Source organism: Ammodytes marinus, assembly GCF_949987685.1.
Source record: "Ammodytes marinus genome assembly, chromosome: 5".
NCBI lineage: Eukaryota > Metazoa > Chordata > Actinopteri > Uranoscopiformes > Ammodytidae > Ammodytes > Ammodytes marinus.
The window spans coordinates 11,046,479-11,058,479 of record NC_137234.1 but is presented as its reverse complement, the minus strand read 5'-3'; the positions used below and the strand labels follow the sequence as shown (position 1 = coordinate 11,058,479).

The following is a 12,001-nucleotide window of genomic DNA, read 5'->3' as shown; positions in this document are numbered from 1 at the left end:
CGAGGGATGCAGCTTTGGGGAGTTGGAGAAAGATTCTCTGTCTTTTGGGACAAAACATTGGGGATTTTTGGGACGAGGATTGAAAAGAATATTATGAGAGAACACATTAGGCGCCAGACATTGGGAGGGTTTGAGAGATGGCAAAAGAGAGAGTTACGATTACAACAAAACAAGACTCAGAATGTACAGCTAGGGGCTTTGTGAAACTGTACTTATGCACAGTGGTGCTTTGAGATAAATTCCTAAATCAGCATACAAACATGGTTACAATGGGAATGGCCATGCTGGAAGTACAGATAAGGCTGATGTGAATGTTTTGGTTTTTAAGGTATGGTTTGGTCAAAAAACCCAGTGTTGGACTAATTAAAAGATAGACCTTTTGATTGTGCTGGATGAAATGTTCACCAACGTTATTGCACATCACCAGAAATGTGAAAACGCTGGTCGCACTAGAGGAAAAGTGTGTCTTCAGGCAGTGGGCCTTGCAATGGCCTGCTTTAACGCAACCCTTGATCATCTGTCAACATACAGTATGTTGTTGGATTAAAAGTTAAGGGATCACTAAAGTCATTAGGGTTCGTTTTATGGGCGTTGTCGGTATCTGTTTCCACCAAGGCTCATGGCAGCATGGATCACAGTGGGATCTTTGTCTGGTGGACCATGAATGACTATTCAAAATGTTAAGCCAATCCATCCAATATAAGTTGAGATATTTCAACTAACTAGACTACAGTCTAGATGTGACTGACTGGCATTGTCATCCCTGGAGCTTTAGAATGGAAGTAGTTGTTGCAAGGAAATCCAGAAAAGGTAAATAAAGATGAGCAGAGTGTGACAGTAGGATTTAGGTTACAGAGATGGAGTCAGTGAGGACAGAGGAAAGCCATAGAGAGTTAGACAGGGAGGGACAGACAGAGAGAGAGAGAGAGAGAGAGAGAGAGAGATAGTGAAACGGGGCAGAGCGAATGAGAGGCCCTGGGTGTATGTGTGTCTCCGGGCAGTGAGCCTTATGTGGCCTGCTTCAACACCCCCCCCCCCCCCCCCCCCCCCCCTTCATCCTTCACCATCTGTCACATCCCACATTGCAGGGAAAGGCACCAGCTATCATCTCTCAAAGTTGTATTCCAACTGCTATATTTCAGCACTAGCTCCAGCCAATTCCACATCTATATTTCATATTCACATGCACAGTATGCAGAGCAGTCTAAGTGCAACAGTAGAATAGGGTCAGTAAAGAGGATCGTTTTACTCCACTTATCCTTAGGAGACAGCTTTATTTCAGTTTCTCAGCTTTTTGTCTTTGCTCTTCCTTTTTTCATTCTCCCTTGTGTTCCCAGAATATATATATATATATAGGCTATAGAGTTTCCCACTTAATTTGCCCTCCATCAGCCCCCACTGTGCCCCATTTTTAGTATGTTGAATTCTCTCTCAGCCAGCAGGAATTCCCTGAATCCCCTTCAGTCCTTGGGATTTGCATCAATGTCGAGCACTCGCACACGGTTGGCTGCTGGTGTGTGTCAATGTGAGTGGACTCTGTCTCCTAACGTCTTAATTGCTGCTGCCTCCTGGTTAGCAGCTAACTTGCTGGTGCAGTGGTGGTTACAAGGCTGTCTCTGTACTGCTTTGGATTATGACATTTTATTAAATTCCTTTTTTCTTCTTTACTGCAAAGACAGATAAATATTCATCCAGTTCACTGTGGCTCAGCTACAAAGAAGTTCTATCACAGTGCTTTCACGTCTGATTGTTTTTATAACTACAGTATAAACCGCAGCTCATATATTCCTGCTTTTGTGGCAATAGTGTTGAAAATACAATTGAATGTGGCAGAATATTATGAAAATAAGGGTCTTTTGTTCAGGTTTCTAAAGGTCGCTCACTATATCGGTCCATGACATTTTGAGAGTGAGTGCATCCTAAGCGTCAATGCAGGCCTGGTTGGAAGGCATCGAGTAAAAGAAGCAGGATATTACCGTCTGAAAGAGCAAGTTTCTCCCCATTGAGTTGTCAGCTGTGCTCTCTTAGAACTCGTAGACGCGAGGGAATAGCACATGTGTGTGCACGCACACGTTTCACATTTGTATTCCTGCAACCAACACACACTCTTGATCTGAGAGAACAATCAGGGTTTGAGAAAATTTCACCTCATTGCTTATTCATCGGCTGGCATTTTGTTTCTGTCTTATTCATGCCACTGCTTGTGAGGTCTGTCTGTGTTAATGAGTAATTGGGGCTAATTGTCCGTGTGTGTTTTGTCTGTTGATGTTGTTAAAGGCAGATTGAAGCAAAAAAAGGCATTTTCATCAAGGAGGCTCTTCTTCTCCCTGGATTTGCCTGTGCCACTTGCTTCACAGCACTGAGGATGACACATGCAGTATGAAAGGCGTTTGGATTATGCAAAGTCAAGTTGGCATTTCCAGTTCCAGGATTTTTGTATTATTAGCTTGTAATAATACCATACCCACTGGCAACAGATGAAGGTGTCACTGTGGTTTGGCAACTGAGTGAGCACATCCCTGTCATAATTAGTGCGTTGTTGTGATTTGGAATAAAGCATGGGGCTTATTATCCGGCCTCCTGCTTGAAAGAGAGTTTGGGTGAATTCACAAATTAGATTTCTCTGAAATGGACTACAAAGCAACAGAGGTGTGTGTGTGTGTGTGTAAACAACAAAGCAGGCTGAAACATTAAAATGCAGCTCACAATCTGGTCTGTGCGTATTTCTTTTTTTGCTGCTGACAGGTTTGTGATTGAACTGCCCCAGAACTGCCAGACAAGACGCTGAGCTCCGACACCTTCATATTTCCTGTTACCGCATTGGTCTGACCCAGCTTGTTGTTGTTGTTGTTATTTACCCCGCTCTCGTTTGTTTGTTGTGTACAGATGAAGCCACAGGTTATGGGCCAGTGTTTGAGGAGCAGCCGGTGGATTCCATCTACCCCGAGGAGTCACCCGAGGCCAAAATCACCATGAGCTGCCGGGCCCGGGCCAGTCCACCTGCCACATACAAGTAACATATGTTTCCTCCATGAACCTGCTCTCATTACTACCCGCTGTGTGCATTCTGTGTGGCTCAAATCGCTCACCACTCCTCAGGGCTGGTTGAGGACATGCTTGTAAATGGCAAAGTCATGATGATGTTATCTTAACCTTGATGCACCTCTATGGTTTACTTCTGTATATGTGTCTGTGAGTGAATGTGTGCTCCATTTCATCCCCACACAACCTTGCTGCAAACAACCTGCACACACACCGTCTAATTTTGTCTGTGCCAATTTTTGTTTTTTGCCTCACACGCTAGCAATTATTTAAAAAGCCAAAACATGACCTAGTAACAAGTAAGATGTTGTTGCTGCAGCACAAACAGCACTGCCATCGTGTCTCCACCTCATTTTGCAGCTCAACATTTTTAAAAGGGTTTTGCATGATCCATTTCAATTTAGATGTAAATGTATGTAAATTACATTGCATGCCATCCCCCAAATCGGTTTCGCTGTCAGAGATCCCAGAACTAGATGTCAGAGGGGAATGAATTATCTTTGACTGCAGCTGATATGGAGTGGTAAGGGGGGTTCATCTACAGTACAGTCCGCTATGGCTTTCAAAACATTAGATTTAGCTGTTGCTTTTGTATAGAATAGCTCACAGTGTGTGTGTGTGTGTGTGTGTGTGTGTGTGTGTGTGTGTGTGTGTGTGTGTGTGTGTGTGTGTGTGTGTGTGTCTAGTTAAATTCCAACAGTATGTTCAGACATTTATTGCAAGCTAGAGGAACTGTAATGTAGAGTCTGGTCAGATTTTACCCAGTCGTAAGGGGCCAGACGTCAGGTGACAAAACCACATGCAAATGAAAACACTTCAGGTAACCGTATCAAACGACTTAAAGACGGAGTCAGCGATTCTGGGGAACGCATGTTGTCAAAAATTACTTTTTGTCAAAATATGTGAATATCTCCTTACGATCATATCCCTGTACTGTATGTGCACTCATAAAACATCCAGTGTTTATGGACAGCCTAGGTTCTGTAAACAGGCATGTTGCTAGCTACGGTGTGCTCCATTTATTTACTTATATAACCTTTGTTTACATACCAGTTCACAGAGTCTAGGCTGTGTATTAACACTGGATTGTATTACGGCGCACACAGTACACAGAGTATGAGCAGGTAGCGGATCTTGAGCAGATTTTGACTGACTTTGAGTGATTTTAATAGCAAGAATCGCTGACTCCAACTTTGACTGACATTATACTCCTTGTAGTACTCCATGTAAAACAAACCGTTTGTCTGCAGTTATAATCTAATAGCAGTAGTACACTCCCTTATGAAACTCGACTCTGCCTGCTTTCACAATGCACTTATGTATTGACTGACTGACTGACTGTCTGTTTTTCTTGTTGCAGGTGGATACTGGGCGACGACGAAATTGACCTGACTGCAGAAGGAAGCCATTACAGCTTGGTTGGAGGCAACCTGGTCATCAGCAACCTCATTAAAACCAAGCATGTAGGAACGTACACATGCTTTGCTAGCAACATGTACGGCACCATCAGAAGCACAGAGGCCTCAGTCCAGATCGGATGTAAGTGCCCCCCCCATCCACCCATTTATGCTGACAGTACCATGCACATTTAACAGAGAACTTCCCTGGAGCTGTACCTTCATGCATATTAAACGCACCCAAATTACAAGGGCAGATGGGACAAATCCTGAGTGGTGTGGATAGTGTCATTTGTAAACGGTCCCAACTTCAAGCTCCCACCATGGCTAATTGTACATTCAAAGAAAAACTAAAGCTCAATTCAAAAGCAGTTTTTGAACGATACAACCCTTTAGTGTATATTAGCTATAGGAGATGCTCAAATATGTATGCATGACAGTAGGTTTCTGGGTATAGCTCTTACAATTGATTTTTTTGTTGTCTCTGCCTCTCTCAGACCTGGATCTTTTCTCGTCAGAGGAGAGGGGGACGGTGTACATCAAAGAGGGACAGGGGATCGTGCTGCTCTGTGCCCCGCCACCACATTACCCAGGTACAGCATGTGATAGCTGAGTGTGCTTCGACTATATGTTCAACCTCCCTCATCATGTATTATTAGCATTTGATTTGATTGATGAGTGGTGGGTGGAAGGAACAGGGGCTGCCTGTTCTTGGACCGTTCCCTATTTTTTGATTACTGGTTCTTATAGGTGGATTTTTTTTAATGCCCTCTCCTTGATTGTGAAGGGTTTTTGACCTTGGTGCCTCAGTCCATAATCATTCGAGTCAGGTGGACTGGAAATTGTGAATTCCCCATATATGGAAATGAAAGTGTGACTGCTATAAGACATACTGTACTGTGAGCTTTTTTGAATCCACAAATTGACATTGAGGTTTTCATTTAAAACTGATGAACCCTTTATATGAAATGAATATATTTTGTGCCCCGTTGTCTTGGGATTGAATATCCCTTCTTATTATCCTATTGGGTATTAAAAGTAATGACACCATTGACTCTGCCACCGTCTCATTATCAGATTTGAAACCATTATTCTTAATTTGCAGTCATCTCTCCACGCTGGGTTACTTCTGCTTCCTCATGGGTGTAAACAAGAAGAATACAATATATTCCCAGTCTCATATTGAGCTCAAGCTAATATGTTTCATACAATAGTTGTTGTTTGATTTCCTTTCTTTTTTTCTGCTCTGTATATTTTCTCCCCTTGCTTTTTCACGTTGTATGCTTTGAGCTGTTATTTTCACAACATTGCCGCTATTTATCCCTAGCCATCAACCCGAAGAACTGTACCGTACTTTCCGTACTATATGCCGCACTGGACAATAAGCCGCAGGTGTTATAATGTTTAATTACCATATGTAAGAGTTCGTGCACAGAGGGGATTGTCGGGAAAGAGATGGCTGCTTGAGGAAGCTCCCACATTTCAACAAACAAGTTGCATATTTGCATAACGTACGTAAGTGTTACCATTTTGTGCAATAGTAGCTATTAAGGATGGGCACGAGTGTTTTCGCTACTCGTGTGATCGCTTGCATTCCTCGAGGATCAATCGATTCTTCGTTAAACTTTTTTCTATTTTTAGGACACAACGCATCTGTCTACAGAACAACAGTTGACCGCAATAAAGCGCTCAATGCTTATGTCAAACAGTCACAGTTGCCATATGATATTAAGGATTTATTTTCCACAAGTTTAAAACACATTTTCCTAACTGAAAGTAATTAAATAAGCGGGCCACAATTTAAACCGATCGAGTAGGTCTGCGGTGGAGAGAGAAAAAAAGCATGGGCTGTAGTTGGCTAACATTCAAAATAGACATTTAAAATAAGAAGGGCAGCAAATACAATAAAATTATTGTCCTACAATTTAAACACATAGATAGGCTAAATAACTCACCAAAGCAGTAGAAGTAGTAGGCTAGTATATCCAAGGCTAGTAATGCTCACTCCTGTCCGTGACTAATTACCGCGACTAATTCCTCGTTAACGGAACGTTACACCGTCGGCTTTTGAATCTCAATCCTATATTCCATAATAAAGGCTTCTTATCGTTTGCTTGAATGTGCCCGAAGTCAGCCTGGCTTCTTTACGTGTCTTTCCAAGTTTTCCAGCACCGCATTCAGCTCCGTGGTGCTGTGGAGACCACACACTGGCTGCGCTGCACGGAGGTGGCAGTTATTTGCGGTTTCTGTTTGACACAACGCTTAGTTTATTTAACTTGGATCAAAATATTTAATTTTGTTAAACTTTATATCCGTTTTGTGCCGTTTTGTACACGTATATAACATTTTAAAATAGGGGCGGCCGGCCGGCCGGCCTAAAGGCTACAAACACTAAAAAAAACAAAAAACGATTTTCCTCATCCACCAATCGAGATCATTTGAAACGAGGAGTACTCGAGTACTCGATTACTAACGCCCATCCCCAGTAGCTACAGAATATATACTGTGCTGTGTAATAACAGGGTCGAAAAACGGGGAAAAAGTCGCGGCTTGTAGGCCGAAAAGTACGGTATACATATTTTCTATATTCATGCTAATGCGAATCAGTCAAACAGCAGTCTGAAAGCATTGTTAACACTCTCCCCACAGCGGCAGATTTACCTAAACTAGCGAATGTGCTCACTGTTTGACTCAATGATGCCTCTCAGCGTGAAGAAGAATTATAGAAAATTTCATCTGAAAGGTCAATAGATGCTTGAATAATAAATCCCCCACAGCACGGAAGAATTGTGCTATTTTTAAGTTGCATGTATTCAGATGATTACATTTGAGTCAGTTTCATATTCAAATCTCCTCGGTTTCTTTGCAAAGCGTCTGCTCTTGTGTCCGGGGTCTTGATTGACAGATGGTGGTTTTGTTGTGTGTCTCTTTTCTGTGCTAGACGAGCTGTCATTCCGATGGATCCTCAACGAATTCCCCACCTTCATCCCATTGGATAAGAGGCGCTTTATCTCCCAGACAACGGGCAACCTCTATATCTCTAAGGTGGACTCCTCGGACAGGGGCAACTACTCCTGCATTGCATCCAGTCCATCCATTTCCAAGAGCGTTTTCTCCAACTACATCCCCCTCGTGCCTCTGGCCGAACGTTAGTACCTCACTCACTCACTTCATTGTCTTTCCAGTGCCTTATGTCTGACCTTTCAATAAATTCCGATTTATATTGAAGCAGTTTGACGTGCAGTGTTTAGTTTTACTGCCAGACACGTTAAACGGACCACATAAAAACCCCAGGTCAATCAGAAGAAGAAGAATCTCTCTGTTAGTCCCACTAGGGGAAACTCCTTTTTCTATTGTTATTAATTGTACACACTCAAAGGCCTCGAATACACTTGCACAAACAGGACCCATACACATTATTTGATGGGGAGATGTCAGAGCCACTTCTTTGGTTATATGCCTTGCTCAATGGCACTGGGTAGGTCACAGGGGGTGAACTGGCACCTTTTCCAGCTACCAGTCCACACTCCAAGTGTTGCTTCACATACAAGACTGGAACCACCAACCCTCTGGTTCCCTAAGGACTTAGCAGCTGCTTAAACTACAGTCATATGAAAAAGTTTGGGAACCCCTCTCAGCCTGCATTATAATTGACTCTGCTTTCACAAAAACAAATATAAAAGTGGTATGTCTTTAATTTACCAGGAACAGCTAAGTACTGGGATGTTTTCCAAACAAAGATTTTTTGAAAAGCAGTATTTGGTTGTATGAAATAAAATAAAATGTGAAAAACTGGCTGTGCAAAAATATGGGTACCCTTGTGGTTTTGTTGATTTTAATGCCTGTAACAGCATGTAAAACTGATGACTTTAAACACAAAGTTGGTTGGATTATGTTGTTAAGCCTTGAACCTCATAGAAATGTCTGTTTAATCATGAGAAAATGTATTTTAGGTGCCTAAATGCAAGTTGCACTTCTCTTTGACTCTCTGCTGAAGTGAGACAGAATGGGATCATCAAAACAGCTCCCAAAAGATCTTAAAAACAAAGATTATTCATTGTCATGGTTTAGGGGAAGGCTACAAGAAGCTTTCCCAAAGGTTTCAATTGTCAATTTCTACTGTAAGGAACGTTGTCAGGGAATGGAAGGACACAGGCACAGTTGCAGTTAAACCCAGGTCTAGCAGACCAAGAAAAGTACAAGAGCGGCATATGCGGCGGATTGTGAGAATGGTTGCACACAACCCAAAGATCACCTCCAAAGACCTGCAAGAACATCTGGCTGCAGATTGTGTATCTTTACATGGTTCTACAATTCAGTGCAATTTGCACCAAAACATCTGTATGGCCGGGTGATGAGAAGGAAGCCCTTTTTGCGCCCACGCCACAGATACAGTTGCATGGAGTATGCAAAAGCTCATTTAGACAAGCCAGCTTCATATAGGAAGAAAATGCTTTGGACTGATGAGACAAAAATTAAGTTATTTGGTCTTTATAAAAAACAGATGTTTTGGTGCAAATTGCGCTGAATTGTTGAATGATGTACAGATACACAATCTGCAGCCAGATGTTCTTGCAGGTCTTTGGAGGTGATCTGTGGGTTGTGTGCAACCATTCTCACAATCCTCCACCTATGCCGCTCCTGTTTTTTTCTTGGTCTGCCATGCCTGGGTTTAACTGCCACTATGCCTGTGTCCTTCCATTTCCTGACAACGTTCCCTACAGTCGAAATTGACAATTGAAACCTTTGGGAAAGCTTCTTGTAGCCTTCCCCTAAACCATGACAATGAACAATCTTTGTTTTTAAGATATTTTGGGAGCTGTTTTGATGATCCCATTCTGTCTCACTTCAGCAGAGAGTCAAAGAGAAGTGCAACTTGCATTTAGGCACCTAAAATCCATTTTCTCATGATTAAACAGACATTTCTATGAGGTTCAAGGCTTAACAACATAATCCAACCAACTTTGTGTTTAAAGTCATCAGTTTTACATGCTGTTACAGGCATTAAAATCAACAAAACCACAAGGGTACCCATATTTTTGCACAGCCAGTTTTTCACATTTTATTTTATTTCATACAACCAAATAATGCTTTTCAAAAAATCTTTGTTTGGAAAACATCCCAGTACTTAGCTGTTCCTGGTAAATTAAAGACATACCACTTTTATATTTTTTTTGTGAAAGCAGAGTCAATTATAATGCCGGCTGAGAGGGGTTCCCAAACTTTTTCATATGACTGTATGTTGGTTGGCGTCCCCCTAGAGCAGCGTTACTCATAGCGCGGCTCGCGAGCCGCATGCGGCTCGCCAAGCTTCTATGTGCGGCTCGCATGGCAATAAAAAAATACTGTGATATGATCATGCAGTTACAGATATTTCATAAAACCATTAAAAACAAGCAGATCTATAACATCAAACCTGTTAAACTAACGTGGCTGCTCTCATACAAATAAGTAATAAAAGAATAAGTCAACAACGGCATTACAAGGTGGAAATACAGACTAGAAAATAATATATTTAAACTTGCTCAGCCGTACGCTGACTGACAGAGGGGTTGCCAGATTTGCGGTTTTCATGCATTACAAGGGAGAATGTGCTCTTGGATAGATTGGGCTGTGGGGGAAAAAACTAACTCACGGTCAATAAAAATATGTTATGCATACCGTCTATCACAGGCATGCTCACGAACATGGAATATATTAAATCATTTGCAAAAAAATAGATCTCGTTTCATATCGCTAAATTGGACATTTAAATTGGAGAACACTTAACAACCTGGCAACCACACGCACGGTACCGCAACAGTGCTAGCTTGGATGCGATTTCAACATTTCATGCTGGTTACTGGTACATTGATAGATGTCTATTCAGAACCAGTTGGGCACCAGGTGGACAGATGAAAAGCTCCACAAACGAGGAAAATGAAGTGTTTTGGCTAAACTGCATATTGTATGTTCACTTTGATCAGGCAGGGTTCCCAATGTCTCTGAATTATTCCAGAAAAATAATAGTCTGCTAAACAGCTCACATAGGACACAGTTGAATTAGCCTCTTAATTTTCCTCTCATAGTGCACCTGATTGATGCATTTACCTTTTGAAAGGTAAAAAAAAATTATTCCAGGGGAGTATTATATGAACACACCCATTTTGATTGATAATATGTCATTCATAATTTTTTTTAACAAATATTTGAATAAAAAGTAGGATAATAATGTATTATTCAATAGCTTTGATGTTATGTGACCCAGTGTCTCCAACTTATTCCAGATAATAGTACACAGTCACACAACTCTTAATTTTCCTCCAAAAGTGCACCAGATTGATGCATTCTGGGTTAAAAGGTACCAAATTTTCTTCCGGGGGAGCATGCCCCCGGACCCCCCTAAGGACTGGGTTCCCTCAGTTTCACAAAATTCTGTGGGAAACACTGGTTCAAGAATTACATATTAATAAGCAGGCATGCTTATGTATGACTGGATTTATAGTTTTTGATACTTGCGGCAAAAATGGCTCTCCTGCTGACTTTGTCCTGTCAGTGCGGCTCTCCTGAAAAAAATAGTGAATACCACTGCCCTAGAGGCTCAATCCTCATGCAGCAGGCCTGTTTGGAATACGACCCGTAGCCGGTTACTCTGTCTCTCAAAATCTGTCAAATAAAGCGAAAAACGCCCCAAAAATAATCTTAAAAAAATAGGGTGGTTTTATTATCCTGGACCACATTGATCACAGAATCCTATTCGGGGCACTTGACCATTTGCAATACACTGCAGTTAAAGCATCTCACTTCAATACACACATTTTTGTATGGTGTTTCGGTAAACGGGTTGAATACAGTGTCCCTGAATTGAATACAGTAAAAAAAAATTACCAACAACATGTGAGTGCAGGACAAAAAGTGTTTCTTGAAGAGATGAGTATAAAAAACTAAGCTTTAAGATAGGAAGTCAATCTGCCTGGCAGCTGTAAAATTGCATTAATATTTTTGTCTATTCTAAAGCACCAAGGTAAATCTCAACGGTGCTTTTTCTAAATGTGATAATGTCATCTCGCCATTGCTGACTCTTTTAAAGATATTTTTAGAAGTAGACTGACATTCAAGAACTAGCATGTTATGAAGAATGAACCTGAATGTGAACATGGACATCACCAGTGATTTTTTTTTAAACATTTTCATGGGGGCCTTCCCAGAATCCATCAGGTATTCCAGTGTTTGATATTGACTTAGCGGTTGTAAAACAGCTTCAGCTTGGGCATATGTTTTTTAAATAGTAGGCTACTGCAGTTACTTTGAGCACAAACTAAAATGTTGCATCTCAACAAAGACGTCAGGATTAGAACAGAGCAGACCAGTTGTTTGGGCTCTCTCATGCATAAGTGTATTTTGAGATGCCTTCTGGGTATAACATGGCCTGTATTTAACTCTAACTAGTTTTTGTGCGTGTGGGTGTTTTGGGGTGGGGAGGGTGCATACCTTTGCATTTTGCAAAGGCTTTTAAAATGCTTTTTGTATGTAAGTAGGACACCATTTGTATATTTTCTATGATTGCTGATCCTCTGTGGTAC

The 12,001-nt window shown here is 41.5% G+C and overlaps 1 protein-coding gene across 3 annotated transcripts in view; it reads left to right on the top strand.

Annotated features, from left to right (window-relative positions):
* The window catches only part of cntn1a (contactin 1a), a 65,199-nt gene that overhangs the window by 36,578 nt on the left and 16,620 nt on the right, over positions 1-12,001 (top strand). For all 3 annotated transcript variants that reach the window (XM_080027090.1, XM_080027092.1, XM_080027091.1), the window contains exons 4-7: positions 2,887-3,013; positions 4,403-4,581; positions 4,937-5,032; positions 7,381-7,587. In XM_080027090.1, coding sequence (XP_079883216.1) covers positions 2,887-3,013; positions 4,403-4,581; positions 4,937-5,032; positions 7,381-7,587 — 609 coding nt within the window. The remainder of the gene's footprint in view (positions 1-2,886; positions 3,014-4,402; positions 4,582-4,936; positions 5,033-7,380; positions 7,588-12,001) is intronic.